Raw genomic sequence first — 21755 nt, forward strand, 5'->3', positions numbered from 1 at the left:
GGCGATTTCACATATTCCCACATAATACTCCATTTGTCAGGTCTTTGCCCAATCAGGTAAACTATTTATATTCCCTTGTAGCCTCTTCTTCACATCTCACTATCCCACTATGTGTCATCAACAAATTAGGCGATTAATACCTTTGTCCCTTCATCCAAGTCATTTATATAAATTGCAAAACATTGGGGCCCCAGCACTGATCTCTGTGGCAATACACTGAGTACATCTTGTCAACTAGAAAAATACCCATTTTTGTCAACTATTTGTTTCCTGTCAGCCAGCCGCTTTTTTAATCATGACAAAATGTTACCCCTTACACAATGAACTTTTATTTTCTGCCATAACCTTTGATGTGGCACCTGACAAAATGCTTTTGGAAAATCTAAATAAAGTACATCCACCGGTTCCTATTTATCCGCCGCATATGTTACTTGAAGAAACATTATTTCCCTTGCGCAAAACCATGTTGGCGCTGCCTGATTACTCTGATGTTTTCAAAGTGCTTTACTGTAACATCTTTATCGGTAGCTCTATTATTTTCCCAATGACTGGCCTGTAATTTCCTGCTTTCTGCCTCTCTCCCTCTTTGAGGGAAGGAGTTATATTTGCTATTTTCCAATCCATGAAAACTTCCTTAAATCTAATGAATTTTGGAAAATTAAAACCAATGCCTCAACTAACTCCTCTCATCTACACTGAGTGCTACCTTGTTGCATCAGAGTGCATCTGGAGTTTGGTGAACAGGGAATTAGGTGAAAGGGAGGAGGTGATCAGTCCCTTCTTTTGTGTCTGTGTGGGTTTCCTGCAGGTGCTCCGGTTTCCTCCCACAGTCCAAAGACATGCAGGTTAGGTGGATTGGCCATGATAAATTGCCCTTAGTGACCAAAAAGGTGAATTGCCCTTAGTGACCAAAATTGGGTTACGGGGATAGGGTGGAAGTGAGGGCTTGGGTGGGTCGGTGCAGACTCGATGGGCCGAATGGCCTCCTTCTGCACTGTATGTTCTATGTTCTTTTCTCAGATTGTGAGTAGGACTGGTGAGTACATCTGCTCTTTAAAATAAAAGTAAGATCTTTGGCAATTTGGAGCACAAGGGGAAAGAGGGATCTTATGTAACTCTGACAGAGCACCACAGGTCAGAGAGAGAGTAAATCTGTTGAATAGTGTAGCCACCTGGGGTGGCCATGTCCCGATTCCAAAATGGACACGCGCAAAGAGTGCAGGGAAAAATGGACAGCACTAGAGAAAACAAGCAGGTGCAAGGTTTCCTGTGTATTAAGATTTGCAGAACCCAGACAGAACTGAAACCTAATAGCCATTAGCATATTAATGAGCTATCTCCAGGGACAAAAAGAAACATTGAAACAATCGAGACCAGGACAGACTCCCCGGCGCCAGCGGGAGCTAAAACAAAGACAGGCCAACGGCTACATAGGACCCGCCCAACGATCGGGGAACGTATTGGAGAAAATCAATACGAACGATTGGGACATGGTCCAATTAATTGAGACCAAGTCTGGGGTCCGCCCAAAAGAGCGCAAAACCCCTGGGGACTATAAAATAGAGTCCCCAAGTTCAGTTCGCTCTCTTGAAAGCTCTTGGAAGCTCTTGGAAGAACTCCTACCTTGGCTTTTGGCTCTCAGCGACGAGAGGCCCGCCAAGCACCAACCAAGTAAGTCTAAGGTCAATGCACGCTACGAGATAGACGCCCCTAGCTACTATCCTATCCCAGTTCGAAGCCAGCAGTATCAGAACCGGACAATGGCCATTGTTCCTCTGACTGAGTGGGCCACTCGAAGCTAAGTATAGGCTTTAGTAGTAGTTGTAGTTTAGCGAATAGAGTTTATGCATGAGTAATAATTGACTTTGTGTGTAAATAAAGGTGTATTGATTTCAAACTTACTAACTGGTGTATCGAGTCATTGATCAGTACTTGGCTTTGAACCCTGTGGTGGTATCAGAAAGATACCTGGCGACTCTTAAACAAAGGTAATTAAAACAGAGCAAATTAAGGGAAAGCATAACGAGCAGCAGTAGCAGCTGAGCAGAGAAGCGGGAAAATTTTAAAAGAAGCAGCCCTGCGTATCTTCACTCAATTCAGAGGCGGAGCTCCTGAGGTGACATCAGGATTCAAAAGTGACATGGTACAAGTGGAAGCTGTTGATTGAGAGAGTAGAGACAGTGAATATTCATACTAATATTATTGTCTATAGTTTGTAAAATCTTTATTTTGTGGTTATAGTTTGTAATGCTTCAATTCCATATTAACATGGTCAAGGGAAGAAGGGCCCTAAATACTTGATATTATTTTACTTGAAAGGGTTAATGCGAAGTCATGGCAGGCGAGCTCAAAACCATGGTCTGCTCTTTGTGCTCTATGTGGAAAACTAGACACATTTCCACCACCAGGAATCAAAATGTGTGCAAGAATTGTCTCCAGCTGCAACTTCTTGAAGCCCGAAGCAGGAGCGACGGCTAGGGATACTGTGGAGCATCCGCAAGGCAGAGATTATTGTGGACAGCATGTATTAGAGAAGTGCTCACACCGCATGCTAAGAGTCCACATGAAGGAAGGGACTAGGTGATCAGCAGGCAGAACAAGAGGATTAGCCAGGCTGTGCAGGAATCTCCTGTGGCTATTCCCCTGAAAAACAGATACACTGCTTTGGATACTGTTGAGGGGAATGGCCTCTCAGGGCAAAGCAGCGACAACCAATTTTATTGCACCATGGTTTGCTCTGCTGCATAGGGGAGGAGTAAAAGTTGTGGGAATACAATAGTTATAGGTGATTCAATTATAAGTGGAATAGATAGGCGTTTTTGTGGCTGCAAACAAGACTCCAGGATGGTATGTTGCCCCCCTGGTGCTAGAATCAAGCATGTCTCAGACCAGTTACAGGACATTCTGGAGGGAGAGGGTGAATAGCCAGTGCACGTAGTACACATCGGTACCAATTACATTGCTTAACAAAAAGGGATGAGGTTCTAAAAGCCAAATATAGGGAGTTAGGAAGAAAGTTAAAAAGTAGAATATTAAAGGTAATGAACTCAGGATTACGACCAGCGCCATGTGCTAGTCAGAGTAAATATAGCAGGATATGAACACGTGGCTGGAAAGATGGTGCAAAGCGAGTGTTTCAGATTCCTGGGACATTGGGATCGGTTCTGGGGGAGGTGGCACCAGTATAAATTGGATGGATTACGCCTGGGATGGGCTGGGACTTATGTCCTTGGGTGAGAATTTTCTGGTGTTGTTTTGGAGGGTTGAAGCTATCTTGGGAGGTGGAGTGTGAACCTAATCAAGGTGACAAGGGAAAAAGAAACAAGGACAGCAATGAAAGAAAGAACAGTAAAATGGAAAAATGATAGACAGGGTAATCAAGGGCCAGAGGCAAATAGGGCCACAGTGCAAATAAAAGTTAGGATGATTAAACATGGCAAAAAGGCAAGTCTAAAGGCTTTGGATCTAATGCATTAAGCATTCGGAATAAGGTAGAGGAACTGATGGCGTAAATCGAGGAAAATGAATATGATCTTATTGCTATTACATAAACATGGTTACAAGAAGAGCAAAATTGGGAATTCATATTCAGGGAGACTGACCTTTTGGAAGGGCAGGAGGCAAGAAAATGGTGGTTGGGGGGGGGGGGATAGCACTGGTAATTACAGATGAAATGGGGACAGTTGTGAGAGACAATCTAGACTCAGTGATGTAGAGTCCATTTGGTTGGAAGAAAAAAACAGCAAGGGAAAGAAGACATTGGTAGGAGCAGTGTATAAACAGTGGCCATGCTGTGGGGAATGGGTATAAATCAACAAATGTTAGAAGCATGTAAAAAGAATAGAGCAATTATGGGTGACTTTAATCTTCATGTTGATTGAGTTAATCAAGTTGGAAAGAGTAGCTGCGACAACGAATTGATAGAGTACTTTCATGTCAGAGACGGAGAGCAATATGTCATCGAGCCAACCAGGGGGCAGGCTATCTTAGAACTGATAATGAGATTGACAGGTAAGAAAACTGCCAATGTGACACCCCTATTCAAAAAGGGAGGGAAGCAACAAGCGGGTAACTATAGGCCAATTAGCCTGACATCTATTTTTGTAAAAATGTTGGAATCAATTATTAAGGAAGTAATAGCACATTTGGAAAATCATAACCTAATCCAACAGATGAGGGAAATCATGTCGGACTAATTTATTAGCGTTTTTTGAGGAAGTCTCATCCCGAGTGGATAGAGGGGAACAGTAGATGTACTGTATTTAGACTTCCAGTAGGCATTCAACAAGGTACCGCACAAAAGCTAAGCCGCAAGAGCCTATGGTGTTGCAGCAGTGTATTGGCCTGGAGAGAGAATTGGCTAATGGGCAGGAAACAGTGAGTGGGGATCTTTTTCAGTTTGGGAACCTGTAACTAATGGGATTTCAGTAGAATCAGTGCTGGGACCACAACTGTTTACAATATATGGGTGTGAAACACCTGAATGGGAACAGAGTCCCGTAATGTGCGTGATTAACCACAATAGCACAATTAGTCACGCTATCGAACGGCCATTCGGATTGATTGGGGGCCTCGGTGGGAACACGAGGTCGAAATTGCACTTATTGTCTTTTCCTGCACGGAGGCGTTCCGGCAAGTGGAGCTCCGCCGTGCAGGGTGAGATTGGGACCCCACTCTTGACCTCCCCCATCCCGATGCGACCCCCGAATCCCCCCCCCCAGCCCCAATTCAATGTAAGGGGTCCACAGGCCCCCCTGCACTCCCCTGCCCGCAGGCGCGACCCCCGTCATGGGAAAAATATCAGCCTGGAACACTGGCAGTGTCCCTGCCAGCTGCCAGTGCCACTGGACACATTGCTATAAGACTGGTATCCAGGAGGCACTGGCAGGGTGCCATGCTGGCAGTGTCAAGGTGCCCAGATGACACCAGAAGTGCAAAGGTGCCACCCTGCCGAGAGGGCAAGCACCTGCGGGCCTCTAATCCTCTGGGAGGCCCCCAAGAGAGCCGTTCCATCTGGTCCCCGTTTGTGGTGACCAGCGCTGATTGGTGCTTGCCTGAGACTAGCTGTCTCACTCTAATAGGCAGATTTGCTAAAATGTGATCCCAGCCACAATAGATGGGATTCACATCGCAATGTCCCGCAAGATTACATTAGATCTTGTCGACGTGACAAGCTGGGTAGATCCTGGAAGAGGGATCTCCCGGCATCTACCGGTCACGTTGCACAGCGCCGCACTCCTTCATAACGTGGCCAGTAGGTCTTGTCCTGTATTAATGATCCGGGGGAAGGAGGCAGATGTACTGCAGCCAGATTTGCAGAGGACACAAAAATAGACGGAAAGGCAAGTTGCAAGATGAATGTAAGCAACTTGTAAAGACATATTGATAGTGGGCAAAAAGTTAGCAAATGGACTGGAATGTGGGAAAATGTGAAGTTGTTCATCGTGAAAGGGAGAACAAAAAAGCTGTAAAACAAAAAAAAACAGTATCATTTAAATGGGGGAAAACTTCAGAAAGCTGCAACACAATGGGACTTGAGCATGAAACACAGAAAGCTAGCTACACAGGTGCAGCATGTAATCGGGAAGGTTAATGGAATGTGGGCCTTTATTTCAAGGGGTTTGGATGTATAAGAGTAGGGATGTTTTGCTGCAACTGTACAAGGTACTGGTGAGACCACATCTGGAGTAGTTGTTAGCAGTTTTGGTCCCCTTATTTAAAGAAAGATATTATCTCATTGGAGACGGTTCAGAGAAGGTTCATTAGGATGATCCTCGTTATGAAGGGATTGTTTTATAAGCAAAGGTAAAACAGAATGGGACTCTACTCATTGGAATTCAGAGGAATGAGAGGTGATCTCATTGAATAAATGGAATTCTTAAGGGGGCTGATTGGGTAAATGCTGAGAGGATATTTCTCCTTAGAACATAGAACAAACAGTGCAGAAGGAGGCCATTTGGCCCATCAAGTCTGCACCGACCCACTTAAACCCTCACTTCCACCCTATCCCCGTAATCCAATAACCCTTCCTAATCCTTTTGGTCACTAAGGGAAATTTATCATGGCCAATCCACCTAACCTGCACATCTTTGGACTGTGGGAGGAAACCGGAGTACCCAGAGGAAACCTACGCAGAAAGGGGAGAACGTACATACTCCGCACAGACAGTCACCCAGCAGGGAATTGTAGCCATCTGGGATGGCCACTTACAAAGGGAAACATGGCCACTTGCAAAGAATCACAGGAAATATGACCAATGCAGGATCCAGACGAACTCAGAGCTTAAGTGTATATTGGCCACTAGATAACCAGACACTATCGAAACCCCCAGCCGATTTGCATTCTAATGGCCCAAAAGACTTGTACTCGGGTATCAGCTACAGATCCAGACTCATCGGTGCCACTCCCTTCACCCAGGAAGCCCAAACAGCCAAAGTCAATAACCGCTCAACAGGACACGCCCAGCCATCAAGGCACCCGCCCCTTTATTGTCTAAAATCGTAGGCAGTAATCGAAGCCTGCCGAATTATTGGGTTTAAAACTAAGGACCGCCAAAAAGAGCGTGAAATCCCAGAAGGATAAAGAGAGACACTGCCATGTGTTCAGTCTCTTTTGGCCCTGGTGCAACGGCACTCTCTTGGGCCAAAAACCAATTGCAGCTCCACGACCAAAAGCAAGTCTAAGACCAACGATCGCTACCAGACGTGTGAGCCCAGCAGAAACAAAATCACTTCTTCAGACCCAGCCACGCCAGATCGGAACAAAGGCCTTGTTCCTCTGCATAAAGCCAGGTACCTGAAGTTAAGTACAGGTTGTTGTAGTGTTTGGTGTAATTTATCTTGTAGTGTTTTATGTTGCATGTCGAAGCAATTCTTGTGTGTAAATAAACTATCATTGAATTTGAACTAACTAACTGGTTGTTGGGTGTTTGATCGATATCCGGCTAAACCTTGTGGTGGTATCATTTGATACCTGGCAACTCTGAAAAGCAATATCATCATTAATAACTGTCATATTAGTATCCAGTTAAAAGGAGCAACATTATTGGCAAATCTGACGGGACTCGACCTAGAAGTGATTTTGTCACTCCGAGAGAACCCACAAAACGTTGAATTAGAAACCTAATTGGGAAAAGTGAAGAAACCACAAGTGTAAGGCCCGTATCTATCAAATCTCTATGATTCAGAAGTGTGTATTCACTTGCATGCGTACTAACAGGGATATAAGGCAACCTCGTTAGATTTTGTTGCTTAAAACTACGGGAGTATTGTGAACCGGAAAATAGCCAAGGCCATACCTGCTGCTCGAATCGCCGCCTTATTCCCCCTCTCCCAAATTTACAGAAGTCTGACAACACCAGGTTAAAGTCCAACAGGTTTGTTTCAAACACTAGCTTTCGGAGCACTGCTCCTTCCTCAGGTGAATGAAGAGGTATGTGGCCAATGCACCTATCCTGCACATCTTTGGATTATGGGGGTGAAACCCACACAGACACGGGAGAATGTGCAAAGTCCACACGGACAGTGACCCAGAGCCGGGATTCGAACCCGGTCTTCAGCGCCGTGAGGCAGCAATGCTAACCACTGCGCCACCATGGTGCCCTGCAAAGGCAGGATCATGACACGGTCACTTTTGGCAACCCCCCGAGAGTGAGCAGTCCAGGTCTCACAGACAAATATCGAAGATCTAGCCCAGGCCCAAAAGGCAGACGACACTCTCGACAAATTTCAGACGGTACCTTCCCAGCCCCCTACGACAAATTCAAGGATACACTGATGGTACAGGACGGAATAATTTTAAAGAATGGAATTTATGTGGTCCCCACCCAGGACAGGAACCAGATAATTTACCAGTTTCATCATGGACACGGACATCAGGGGATAGACAATACCATTGCCCACTTAAGACCTTTGTGCTGGTGGCCCGATTTAAAAGCAGACGTCGTGCATTATGTTGACATTTGTTTAATTTGCACACAAAATATTCCAGAAAGGTACTCCAGGAAGGACAATTAAGACATACCCGACCTGTTAATGGCCCACGGACGAATTTACAGCTTGATTATATTAGTCCCCTCCCCCCTGCAGAAATGGTTTTAAATATGTGTTGGTATTGATCAACACCTTCACAAAATGGGTGGAAGCATTTCCCTCCAGGACAAACACGGCTAAGGCAACAGCCAAGATTTTAACGCAGCAGATATTTACACACTGGCGACTCCCCCACAGCATTGAATCGGACCAAGGTTCTCAATTTACAGGCAGAGTTATGCAGAATATCACCCACAATCCAGCAGCATTGTGGAACGTATGAATCAGACCCTGAAAGCAACTATTAGGAAAATGGTGCAACAGCACAACACCACATGGGACACATTCTCCCATTCGTCCTTATGTTTATTAGGAACACAGTATCAAGTTCCACAGGTTTCACCCCCCACACCCTCATGACCGGACTACCCATGAAAGGAACTGAATATTTATTAGGACTTAATTTGGCCAGCCCCACAGTCACTGCCCTCACCCACGAAAAAGCAGTTCAACTGGTCACGGAAAATATTAAAGCAACCTAGCTCGCGGCTGCTGTCCGATTAGGCGCTAGGAAAAAGCAGAGTAAGGCCTGCTTTGATAAAACAGTCCACCCAGTAGACAGTTGGTCAGCAAGTGATGGTTTCCCTATACAACCCAAGTTCGTTCCTCTCCCCTAAATTTGCAGGACCCTACTCCATTTCGGATAAAGTGAGCCCCTCTGTATACAAAATAACGTACCCTAATGGAAAAACAGGTTGGTTCCATATCAACCAGCTTAAAGTTTATGGAACCCAATGCAGCCACACACCGCATCTCCCTGGCAATGGCAGACGAGTACGCCCCGCCCACTAACAACCTAGCCTGACCCTCTCCCAGCCAGGAAAGCACGTCCACAGACCCGACCATGTGTCCGCCCACAGGAACGACTTTTCACCTTGAACTTGATTCAGACATGAGTGACAGTCGGGGGGGTTGGGGGTGGGGGGGTGGGGGGGGGGGGGGGTGGGGGGGGGTCGGGCGGAAACTGATGGGGGTGGTCCGGGCGTGGTGAGGTCGGGTCCAGGGGGACACTATTTGGCTGGCTGGGTCCAGGTGTGCCGGCGCCATGATGTACGGCTTGACCGCTGCAGGTCTTCGCCATGCGCATATATGGCCACGGACCGCACAATTCTCCAGCCTTTTATGTCGGGAACGCCGGGTGTTTTACCCGGCGCCGCTGCTAGCCCCCCACCGAGCGGAGCATCGGTGCGGGGCAGCGACGACTTTTTTATTGTAAAAGAGACACATTCTCCAGACGTAGCCTCAAAATCGGAGAATCCAGCACCAAATGTATGGTTGTGAAATGTGCTGATAACACATTTTAGGAAAGTAAGTTGTGAGGAGGACATAAGGAGTCTGCAAAGGAACATAGATAGGTTAAGTGAGTGGCAAAAAATTTGGCAGATTGTGTATAATGTGGAAAAATGTGAACTTGTCCATTTTGACAGGAAAAATAGAAAAACTGCATATTACTTAAATGGAGAGAGATTACATAACTCTCGGGTACAGAAAGATCTGGATGTCCTGGTAGATGAATTGGGAAAAGTTAGTATGCAGATACAGGTGGTAATTAGGAAGGCAAATGGAATATTGTCCTTTGTTGCAAGAGGAATGGAATATAAAAGGAGGAATGTTTTGCTGCAGTTTTCCAGAGCGTTGGTGAGGCCACATTTGGAGTACTGTGTACAGTTTTGGTATCCTTATTTAAGAAAGGATATAAATGTGTTATAAAAGTTCAGAGAAGGTTCATTTGACTGATACCAGGGATTGAGGGGGGTATTATTGTGATGAATGTCGTAAATTTTTATATGTATATATTATATATGTGTCTGTTGTAGTAATGTTCGTAAAAGGACTTAGGTTAACATCTGCCAAAGCTGTGATTAAGGAGTCAATAGCCTGGCAGCGTGATGTCACTCATGGGAGCGGCTGGATCTGTTTTTAGTGTAGAGTTTCAGCCCTGCCCTGTGTTTTTTGTTTTAGTTTCATTTTTAGAGTTCTGCTCTGGTTTCTGAGGAAGGAAGGTGCGTTCCTCAGATTGACTTCTGAAAGCTTCTCTCCCAAGGACTTTGTGCAGAAATCTGTAAGCCTCGTGGTGTTAACTGTATTAATAAGTGGCATTTGACCTGTGTCTGGATTTTGCTTAATTGAAATTTTAGAAGTAGGTAGGAAAGTGAGTTAAAAGACCTTTTTTATTTTTTGGTAAGAACTGTTTAACTGTTAATTGAAAAGCTGCTTTTTCCTCGGATGTTAGCTAATGAGGTTAATCCTGTAGTAATAATAAATTTTGGTTTAATATAAAAGATCTATTTGTCAGTGGAATCACTCCTGGAGCAAAGTATCCTTTCCTCACAGTTTACAAATTGAAAAATTGTTGGGGTCTCTTCCGGTTTCCTAATTTAAACTGGGGTCTGGTCTGGGTACTGTAACATTATCTTATGAGGTAAGGTTGGAAAGGCTGGGCCTGTATTCATTAGAGGTCAGAAGATTGTGAGTGATCTTATTGAAGCATATAAAATCCTGAGGGGACTTGACATGGTGGATGCTGAAATAATATTTTCCCTTGTGGGAGAGACTAGAACTGGGAGACACAGTGTAAGAATAAGGGGTCACCCATTTAAGATGGAGTTGAGAAGAATTGTTTTCACTGAGGATTGTGGATCTTTGGAGCTCTTCCCCAGAGAGTGGTGGAGGCAGGGTCAATTCATATTTTTAAGGCAGAGGCAGATAGATTCTTGACCAACAAAGGGGTCAAAGGTTATCAGGGGTAGACAGAATAGGGAGTTAGGAGGCCACAATCAGATCAGCCATAATCTTACTAAATGGCAGAGGAGGCTCCGGGGACTGAATGGTTTACTCCTGCTCTTAATTTGTACATTTGTATCTTATATGTTTTGATAAGATCACCTCTCATCCTTTTAAACTCCAAAGCATAAAGGACCAATATGTCCGACCTTTCCTCATAAGATAACTCTCTCACCCCAGGAATCAGTCGAGAAGTAAAGATGGCCATCTAATTTTCAACTTGCTGCCTGCAATCTGCATCAAGTGACACCAGTTAGACATAAAGACAGAACAAGCATCTGAGTTTCTGGACACAAAGATTCAGTTCTGTATTTTAAAGGAATCACTGTTGCTTTTTAATACAATACAGCAGAAGAGAAACCAAACTCATGAGATAATTCTTTAATACTGACCTGTCCCAAGTAAGAACCATATGACTCTGCAGTAGGAATTCCACCATGTTTCAGCATCCATTCGAATGCTCGCCATTCTTCCCCTCCATCACAAGCAGCATTTCCAAAACCCCATGTACAATCGATCAACGCTTGTTGTGAAAGATGGACTAAATATCCTGTCTGAAAAGAAACACAAGTATTGAATTCATGTTTACCACAACAATTTTGTTAATGATTATTTTTTTTTAAATGGAACAACATCCAAGTCATTTCAATGCATAGTACAAAGTCTTACAACACCGGGTTAAAGTCGATCAGATTTGTTTCGAATCACTAGCTTCCGGAGCACAGCTCCTTCATCAGGTGAATGAAGAGATGGGTTCCATAAACACATATATAAACAAAGTCAATGATGCAAGATGATACTTTGAATCCGAGTCTTTGCAGATAATTAAGTCTTTACAGGTCCAGATGGAGAAAGAGGGACAATCACAGGTTAAGGAGGCATGAATTGTCTCAAGCCAGGACAGTTGGTAGGATTTTTCAAGCCCAGGCCAGTTGGTGGGGAGGGGGAAATGTAATGTGACATGAATCCAAGGTCCCGGTTGAGGCCGTACTCATGATTGCGGAACTTGGCTACAGTAGTCCCCCGTTATAACGCGGGTGTTGGGGTCCAAGACAGCCACCCGCGTTGCATCCGAGCCGCGGATATCCACGATGGGGGTTTTTATGGCTCTGCAACTTTTTTTTTGGACCGGAAGCATTGGATAAAACCTTCGATCAGAGTTCTGATAAGAACTTACTTTAGTTGACTGCAGGATTATTACATTATGCTACCATAAGTTAAATATAAGTTAAAGTAAGAAAGTAGCACTTCTAAATTTATTTAAAAATCTATGCATGCGCTTCCCATTGTGAGTCTACGGGGGGCGGGGGGAGAGATCAGACCCCCGTAGACTCACAATGGGAAGCGCATGCATAGATTTTTAAATAAATTTAGAAGTGCTACTTTCTTACTTTAACTTATATTTAACTTATGGTAGCATAATGTAATAATTCTGCAGTCAACTAAAGTAAGTTCTTATCAGAACTCTGATCGAAGGTTTTATCCAATGCTTCCGGTCCAAAAATAAAGTTGCAGAGCCAATATGCAGCAGTGGCTGCAGGTTTGATTGCTATAATAAACTGACAGCATCAATTGCTCCTGGTCCTTGAAACTATATGAATAGAATCTGCATAACCCACCACCTAGTTCCCTTAGTTCATATTAGGAAAGCCACAGAAACTTACCAGGAACGCTGATCCTCTCTCACTGAATCTCCCTCCAATCAGCCGGCAGTGTCAATTTCAGTGGCCGGCTCACTTTGATCCAGAGAGGGAAGCTGACAGTTGGGGTCCATAAGCCCCCCGCCGTATATCGCGAACCGCGGTATTGCGGAGCGCGGTATAACGGGGGACTACTGTATCAGTTTCTGCTCAGCGATTCTGTGTTGTCGTGCATCCTGAAAGCCACCTTGGAGAACGCTTACCCGAAGATCAGAGGCTGATGCCCTTGACTGCTGAAGTGTCCCCGACTGGAAGGGAACATTCCTGCCTGGCGATTGTTGCGTGATGTCCATTCATCCATTGTCGCAGTGTCTGCATGGTCTCACCAATGTACCACACCTCGGGACATCCTTTCCTGCAGCCTATGAGGTGGACAACATTGGCCGAGTCGCACGAGTATGTACTGCATACCTGGTGGGTGCTGTTCTCATGTGTAATGGTGGTATCCATGTTGATGATCTGGCAGAGGTTGCCATGGCAGGGTTGTGTGGTGTCATGGTCACTGTTCTCCTGAAGGCTGGGCAGTTTTCTGCAAACAATGGTCTGTTTGAGGTTGTGCAGTTGTTTGAAGGCAAGTAGTGGGGGTGTGGGATGGCCTTGGCAAGATGTTCGTCTTCATCGATGATGCGTTGAAGGCTACAAAGAAGATGTCACAGTTTCTCCGCTCCAGGGAAGTACTGGACGTCGAAGGGTACTCTGTAGGTTGTGTCCCGTGTTTGTCTTTTGAGGAGGTCGATGCGTTTTTTGCTGTGGTGCATTGGAACTGTCGATCGATGAGTCGAGCGCCATATCCCATTATTATGAGGGCGTCTTTCAGCGTCTGTAGATGGTGTGGCCCCATAATGCCACACTCTGCCAAATGCTCACTCTTACCTCACCTTTAGAATTCATGTTTGGCCTAAGGCTGTAATGAGGTGAGGGACTGAGTAGTCATGTTGGATCCCAAACTGAGTGCCTGTGAGCAAGTTATTGCTGAGTAAATGCCGCTTCTTAGCACTGTTGATCACCCCTTCCATCACTCATGAGTGATAGTAGATTGATATGTTGCTAATTAGCTAGGTTGGATTTGCCTGCTTTTTGTCAACAGGACATACCTGGGACATTTTCCACATTGTCAGGAAAAAGGAAGGCAGTGTCAATTGTGACACCAGGCTTGCCAAAGACGGGAATAGAACCATCAAGAGGAAGGGGTGGCTGCGCCTGCTCCACACACAGAGGATGCACTCCAGAGAGCTGTTGCTTGGATACACCTCGCTAGAGCCAGAACCTACAGACTGCATCTGACATGCTTGCAGATGTCAGAGAACCAGCCAGAGACTATGCATGCTCAAGAAACTGGTTGATCACATTTGCCACTTGCTGCAGGATTTGGCACCACAGGGACGTCACTGCCATTGTCACAGAAAGTGGCTGCAGCACTCAATTTTTACATCAGTGGCTCCTTTCAGGGCTCCACAGGTGACCTCTGTCAGATTTTGCAAGTTTTCACATCCAAGTGCATCCAGGAGGTGATGGACACAATCTTTGCGAGGGCACAACATTGTCCATTTTGACGAGATCAAGCAAGCTATGATGCAAGAGTGATGGGCTTTGTGCAAATCTCTGAGTTTTCACAGGTACAGAGTTCCATTAACTGCACTCATGTGACACTCAGACCTCCGTGGCATCAAGCTGTCAACTGTGAACCACAAGGGCTTCCATTCGTTCAATGTTCAGCTGGTCTACGGCCACACAAAGCTCCGTTCACTGGCAGAATTTACTCCTCCTACTTTCTGAGCCACTCTCAGATCGCTGACCTCAGTATGTTGGTCTGTCAGACTGAAGGTGGACAGACTCCTCCATGGGGTCTTGTAATCTGAGGAGTGAGGCAGACATTCCTCCCTGCTTTTCTCTACCTTGCCTTTGAAGCTGTAGCAACTGAGGCATGACCGAGTCCGAAATCATTTGCCTGGTCTCCAGCAATCCTACCTGTGCCAGCACCATGGGACATTCCTGCCTCGGCCTGCTAAAAGAGTGAGATGCTGACTGGATTGTGACCCCAAAGCTGATTGAAGTGTATCTCCACGCTGGTGGAGGGTGTTGGTGAGCGCTGTGACAATTCTTCTGTTTCCAGGTCTAGAACTCATGGTCTGTGATGCTGTCAGCTGGTGTTGAGGATCTGCCTCATGGACCCCTTAGGCTGCTTCCCAAATGTGCTGCAAAAGAAAGGGGTCTGAGACAAAGGAGACATTACTCATAACAGGGTACTCTGATGGATGCTGCAATGCTGGATTCTCAATTGGTTTTTTTCATTAATTTAGAGTACCCAATTATACATATTTTTTCCAATTAGGAAACATCACTCAACAGGGGCTGTTTAGCTCACAGGGCTAATCTGCTTTGAAAGCAGACCAAGGCAAGCCAGCAGCACGGTTCGATTCCCGTAACAGCCTCCCCGAACAGGTGCCGGAATGTGGCGACTAGGGGCTTTTCACAGTAACTTCATTTGAAGCCTACTCGTGACAATAAGCGATTTTCATTATCAATTAAGGGGCAATTTAGCGTGGGCAATCCACCTAACCTGCACATCTTTGGGTTGTGGGAGTGAAACCCACGCAGGCACAGGGAGAATGTGCAAACTCCACACGGACTGTGACCCAGGGCTGGGATTCGAACCTGGGCCCTCAGTGCTGCAGGCCCATCGGGGCCCGGAGAATTGCCCGGGGAGCCGCTGCCAATGGCCCCCGACCGGCGTGGAGTGAACCCCGCCCCCGCCCGAAAAATGGCAGCGGAGAATACAGCAGTCGGAATTGGGGCGGGATTCCCCCCCCCCCGGGTATTTTCCGACCCAGCGGAGGGTTGGAGAATCCCGCCCAAGATCTGTGAAAACTCTGGCTGCGTTTCTTCAGAAGCTGTTTCAGCTCCCCTTGTTCTCAGGGAAGTCTGCACTGCTTTAAAGACTGTTGATCTCTTTTAATTGAACTGCAGTGACAGAAAACTGCTTCACATCTGGTCACAGCTTCATTCAGCTCAAAACTGAACTATTTTCTGCAAAATGCCTGATGCCTTAGCTCCACCCAGCAACGACATTCATCACACCAGCAATCTCCGAAGTGTGCTAGCTGTGTGGACGGGCAGCCAGATAATTGATGCACTGAGATGATAGCGGGGATGGAGAATCAGAGGTTGCCGGCCAGAGATACGGCCTGGAGTCCCGCCTGCCACTATTTTTTTTGAAGTCCCACACAATACGGTGGAAATAACCATCACTGCCATCGGCGTACTTAACGTTACTTTTCCTTCCTGCCATCATACTTTGTCGATATCAGAGATAATTCCGGATTATTGAAAGAGGTGATATCGTTTCCCAATTTTAATGTAAAATCAGAAGAATACGCTGAGCTGTGGGGAATGGGCAGAGAATGGGTGAAATTAAACTGGAGTGGAGAGAAATGAGAGGGGATCTCACTGAAGGTGTTGAATTCTGACAATGTTCGACAGACCGGATGTGGAGATGCTGTTTCCTCTGGTTGGGGAATCTAAAACATGGAGTCACATTTCCAGGATACGAGGTAGCCCATTTAGGACCGAGATGAAGAGGAACATCTTAACTCAGAGGGTGGTGAACCTGGGGAATTCTCTACCACAGAAAGCCGTGGACATCAAGTCACTATATATATTTAAGAACAAACATTAGATTTCTGGACTCTAAAGACATCAAGGGTTATGGGGAGAGAGCAGGAGTATGGCACTGAGATAGATTGACAGAGCAGGCTTGAAAGGACGAATGATGCTCCTATTTTCTATTTTCCACATCCCATTCAAATACATTTAATACACGCCAAATATCACATAACGAGTTATAGAAAATGCATATTTGTTCATATATTGATCGAACTATCAATTTCAAATGGTAAAAAGAGGAATATTTTATACACTTTGGATGCAGAGGGAGCACATGTCAATGTTGTGAGCGATCAGTACACAACTCTCTTCATGTGCCCATGTTTCATGTGCGGATCTCTTCAGTCACATCGGTAGGAAAACAACTGCAGACGGAAACCAGCAGAATGTGGCAACACTGTGCATGGGCAATGGTCAACAAATTGTCTCGTGGGCCACACTCAGAACCTACATGTGGTTGCCCCCAGTCGCAGGTTTCCCGCCACTGATTCAGAAGATCAATATTGTCCACTCTTTTCCCAATTTTAATATAAAAACAGAAGAATTTGCTCAGCTGTGGGAAATGAGCAGAGCGTGGGACCTCACAGCTTTCAAAGATCTAGCAAAGGTATGAAGGGTCCTCCTGTTTTGTGTAATACTAGAATAACTATTGCAATAATTTCCAAGCACTTTGTTTACCTTCAGAAAGAGTGCTCCTTCTATATTACCAGTTGAACTAAAAGTCCAGCAGGATCCACACATAGCTTGATCTTTCACATGGGTCACAGCACCTGGGAGACACAAAAGATTCAAATAGTTCATAAATCTTTCCTTTCAATAAGTTGGATAAATCTGAAGAATGGTGGACAGGTTCTTACAAATTCTAGCAAATTTCACACTTCAAAAATGTTTGTTAATTTGCCTCTGGACACAACGGCACATGAAGAATTTGAACATTCGATACAAATACATTGGAGACAGTCACAAGCGGCTGTGATGTCTGGAGGTCAACAGGGAAGGGCATTAGAAGAGGTGAGCAGAAATGGAAACTCAGCTGTTTGAAAAAGAGGGACCAAAGAAAATAGAGGCCAGTGAATTGTGCACTTTCTCAGCCCACTGTCTTCAAATGAAGTAAATGAGTCAGGGGTTTCCATGTCAGAATGAGACTCCTGATAAGAGTTGCCCAATACCCACTAAAGCGCAATCTATCACAAAACAAAAAGAACAGCAAGCACACCCAGGATAAGTTATACTTCCGCTGTTCAGGTTGGAACGGAAGTGGGTAGGCTTTAAAAATGGCAGCAAGGCCTAATTCCTGGAGTTCAGCCCCCATTGCTGTCACCGGAAATTTATAGCAGTGTGGGAGAAGGATGCAAGTATTGAGTCCACACACAGCACTCCCAAAATTTCTGGCTACTTTATGAGGTTGGCATTTCAGACTTCATGCAAGTCAGGTCGACTTCTGAAGGAGGCGTGGTCCACAGCACATCAGAAGAGTCATAAGCCATTGGGTAAAACAAATCTAAAGTCAGGAACCTTTTGAAGGTGTTGCCAACTTCACATGTCGTAATATAATGTTGTATGATAAGTTAAAAAATGTATTAATACAACAATTAATGATATAACTTTGTTCTTAAAAAGGCAGGTGACCATTAAATTAACCAACACTCAAAGTGGAAAAGTGTTTAGATGAATTAGCGTCCATTACCCAACGGATAAAGTGCTCTTCTGCATTGATAATAATAATAATCTTTATTGTCACAAGTAGGCTTACATTAGCACTGCAATAAATTTACTGTGAAAAGCCCCTAGTCACCACATTTTCGCACATGTTCGGGTACAGGGAGGGAGAATTCAGAATGCCCAAATTACTTAATAGCACGTCTTTTGGGACTTGTGGGAGGAAACCGGAGCACCTGGAGGAAACCCACGCAGACACAGGGAGAATGTGCAGACTCCACACAGGCAGTGACCCAAGCCGAGAATCGAACTTGGGACCCTGGAGCTGTGAAGCAACAGTGCTACCCACTGTGCTACTGTGCCGCCCATATTATCCAATGCATAGCTCAATTGATATTAGCAGGAGGAACTTACTCAAAATATTTGTACTATTAATTGCATTTTATCAAACTGCAATGCCTATCACGATATACAGTTCCCGTACTAGTCTCCTCGAACAGGCGCCGGAATGTGGCGACTAGGAGCTTTTCACAGTAACTTCATTTGAAGCCTACTTGTGACAATAAGCGGTTTTCATTTTTTCATTTTCATAAAAATTACCCGATACACTTGTGTAAAAGTCAGCCTGGTGTAAAAGTTGATCCCTTGACATTTAGCCTAAAAATAACCTCATGTAAAAGTTGACCATAGTTCATCAGGAATCAAACTGTTTTGGGATTATTATTATTTACTTATTGGTAATTACTACAGTTCATTAATTTAAAGACTATTTAAATTTATTTAGATTTCTCTTCGTCAATTCGAGTGGAAATCTCCCAGCCAGTCGACAAGAGTAATGTATACCATATGATCTATCATGATGCCTTCGAGAAAGAATGATAAGTACGCAGCTCAATTTAAACTGGAGAAAAAAGTGGCAGGATGGGTTAACAAGCATCATCAAATCCCTGGAGTCGGCTGACTCTATGCCTTAGAGAATTGTAGAAAGAATTCAAGGCCAGTGCGCAAGGTTCATGATGAGGCACGAAAATTTCACACTTTCTGCCACCTCAACTCTACAATAAAATCTTCAAATCTGCCTTTTACTCATTGAACATCAAGAGAGGAATGGACATCAATTGGTCTTCACTGGAACTATGGATGAAACAAGAAACAAGACCAGCAAACAAGATTGGGGAAAAAATGTTCTTGTAAATCAATTAGCCATGAGAAGATACAGTTCACAGTGGTTCCATCTTGTATAGTGAATAGCACCAAACGTTTCCCAAGAGATATTTCAGAAAGACTTTGTTGTCCATGTTCACAAGAAAGGCTAGGCGGACGAAGGCGGTTGCAAGAAATGGATCACAGAAGTGTGGAATTTGAGACAAAGTGAATTACACAAAAGAAAAAAAGGTTCTTTGTTTGGGAAATGTTCAAATCCCAACTTGTTGACGTGCGATCCAAAAATACCTACATGGTAATTATTCCGGCTCCTCTGCTGGTGTGCTGTTCTGACCTTGGAAGTGTGTATATATAAACCTCTCCAGCACAATGTTTGTAGGTGTGAAACAATTGGATGAGACACTTCTTCCAAGCCCATAGTTCTGAATAGAAAAGATTACCTTCACAGGAAAAGACTCCACAATACAACATTGATTGATTTTTATTGATTGATATTTATTGTCATATGTACCGAAATACAGTGAAAAGTATTTCTCTGCAGCCAAGGGAACGTACACAGTACGTACATAGCAGACAAAAGATAATCGACAGAGTACATTGACAAATGGTACATCAACAAATAGTGTTATCATCATAGAATTTACAGTGCAGAAGGAGGCCATTCGGCCCATCGAGTCTGCACCGGCTCTTGGAAAGAGCACCATACCCAAGGTCAACACCTCCACCTTATCCCCATAACCCAGTAACCCCACCCAACACTAAGGGCAATTTTGGACACTAAGGGCAATTTATCATGGCCAATCCACCTAACCTGCACATCTTTGGACTGTGGGAGGAAACCGGAGCACCCGGAGGAAACCCACGCACACACGGGGAGGATGTGCAGACTCCACACAGACAGCGACCCAAGCCGGAATCGAACCTGGGACCCTGGAGCTGTGAAGCAATTGTGCTATCCACAAGGCTACCGTGCTGCTAGAGGTGTCTAGTAGCTATGGGGAAGAAGCTGTTCCAACGTAATAGCGATGGCAGCCTTGGCGTACTGGGAAAATGAAGAATAACTCACTCAAGCTGTAAATATGCACCCACCAGCTTGCAACATTGTGTCAATGGATCATAGTTGTGAAATTAACTTGATCCCAATATTGTCAAAACAAATTGTTAAAACATGGAATATTGAGTGTGCTCGATGGAAATTAGGACGATTACCTGTGGAATAATGATGCCAAAATTAATGACACCACAAATGATGAAGAGGACCACCAAGACCCACATGATGATGTTTTCCATCATGTTTGTTGAGGTGAATTTGTAATATCCCACACGGAACCTCTGGAGTGGGAATGCTGGTCTTCCCCGTGCTGCTTGCGGAGTATGAGTTCTCTCGCTAGAAACAAGATATCTCAATTTACCTATGTATAAAAGGTCATCCAGTGAAGCACTGACCAGAGAGGAACCCGGCCGTGATCTACCATGTAGTGTACATATCATTCTGTCAATAAAACTTAAGTTTTTTTTCTCGGCGTGTACTTATTAAAGAATTGTTTAGTGATTCAGATGGTAATCACAGTGATTTTGAAAGATTTCAATTTGGACACTGGACACAACTTTTGTTAGGATACAGTGCAGAAGGAGGCCATTTCCACCCTGGGGAAAAGTCCCTGGCTATCCACTCTATCCAAGCCCCTCATCACTTCAAAACGCTTTTTTTGTAGAATTGTGAGGAAAGGATACTTAACCCCAGGAATGGTGGCTCTGACCAATAATTATCTTTTATGATGAAACGAACTTTAACTTAAAATCAAAATGAACACATTAACATCAAAGAACATGAACATAGAACAGTACAGCACAATACAGGCCCTTCGGCTCACAATGTTGTGCCGACCAGGTATCCTAATCTAAGATCAATCTGACCTACACCCTTTTAATTTACTGCTGTCCATGTGCCTGTCCAAGAGTCGCTTAAATGTCCCTAATGACTCTGACTCCACCACCTCTGCTGGCAGTGCATTCCACGCACCCACCACTCTCTGTGTAAAGAACCTACCTCTGACATCTCCCCTATACCTTCCTCCAATCACCTTAAAATGATGTCCCCTTGTGATAGCCATTTCCACCCTGGGGAAAAGTCCCTGGTTATCCACTCTATCCAAGCCCCTCATCACCTTGTACACCTCTATCAAGACACCTCTCTTCCTTCTTCGCTCCAGTGAGAAAAGCCCTAGCTCCCTCAACCTTTCTTCATAAGACATGCCCTCCAGTCCAGGCAGCATCCTGGTAAGTCTGCTCTGCACCCTCTCCAAAGCATCCACATCCTTCCTATAATGAGGCAACCAGAACTGAACACAATATTCCAAGTGTGGTCTAACTAGGATTTTATAAAGCTGCAGAAAAACCTCACGGCTCTTAAACTCAATCCCCCTGTTAATGAAAACCAACACACCATACGCCTTCTCAACAACCCTATCGACCTGGGTGGCAACTTTGAGGGATCCATGTACGTGGACCCCAAGATCCCTTTGTTCCTCCACACTTCCAAGAATCCTGCATTTTACCCTGTATTCAGCATTCAAATTCGACCTTCCAAATGAATCACTTCACATTTATCTAGGTTGAACTCCATCTGCCACTTATCAGCCCAGCTCTGCATCCTGTCAATGTCCTGTTGTAACCTGCAACAGCCCTCAACACT

The 21755-nt window shown here is 44.8% G+C and overlaps 1 protein-coding gene across 2 annotated transcripts in view; it reads right to left on the minus strand.

Annotated features, from left to right (window-relative positions):
* LOC119964915 (digestive cysteine proteinase 1-like) overlaps positions 1-21755 on the minus strand; it is a 132995-nt gene that overhangs the window by 12381 nt on the left and 98859 nt on the right. For both annotated transcript variants that reach the window (XM_038795050.1, XM_038795039.1), the window contains exons 8-9: positions 16916-17007; positions 11267-11428 (exon numbers count right to left, since the gene is read on the minus strand). In XM_038795050.1, the coding sequence (XP_038650978.1) occupies positions 11267-11428; positions 16916-17007 (254 nt within the window). The remainder of the gene's footprint in view (positions 1-11266; positions 11429-16915; positions 17008-21755) is intronic.

This window comes from Scyliorhinus canicula, chromosome 1, assembly GCF_902713615.1.
Source record: "Scyliorhinus canicula chromosome 1, sScyCan1.1, whole genome shotgun sequence".
NCBI classification, from domain to species: Eukaryota; Metazoa; Chordata; class Chondrichthyes; order Carcharhiniformes; family Scyliorhinidae; genus Scyliorhinus; species Scyliorhinus canicula.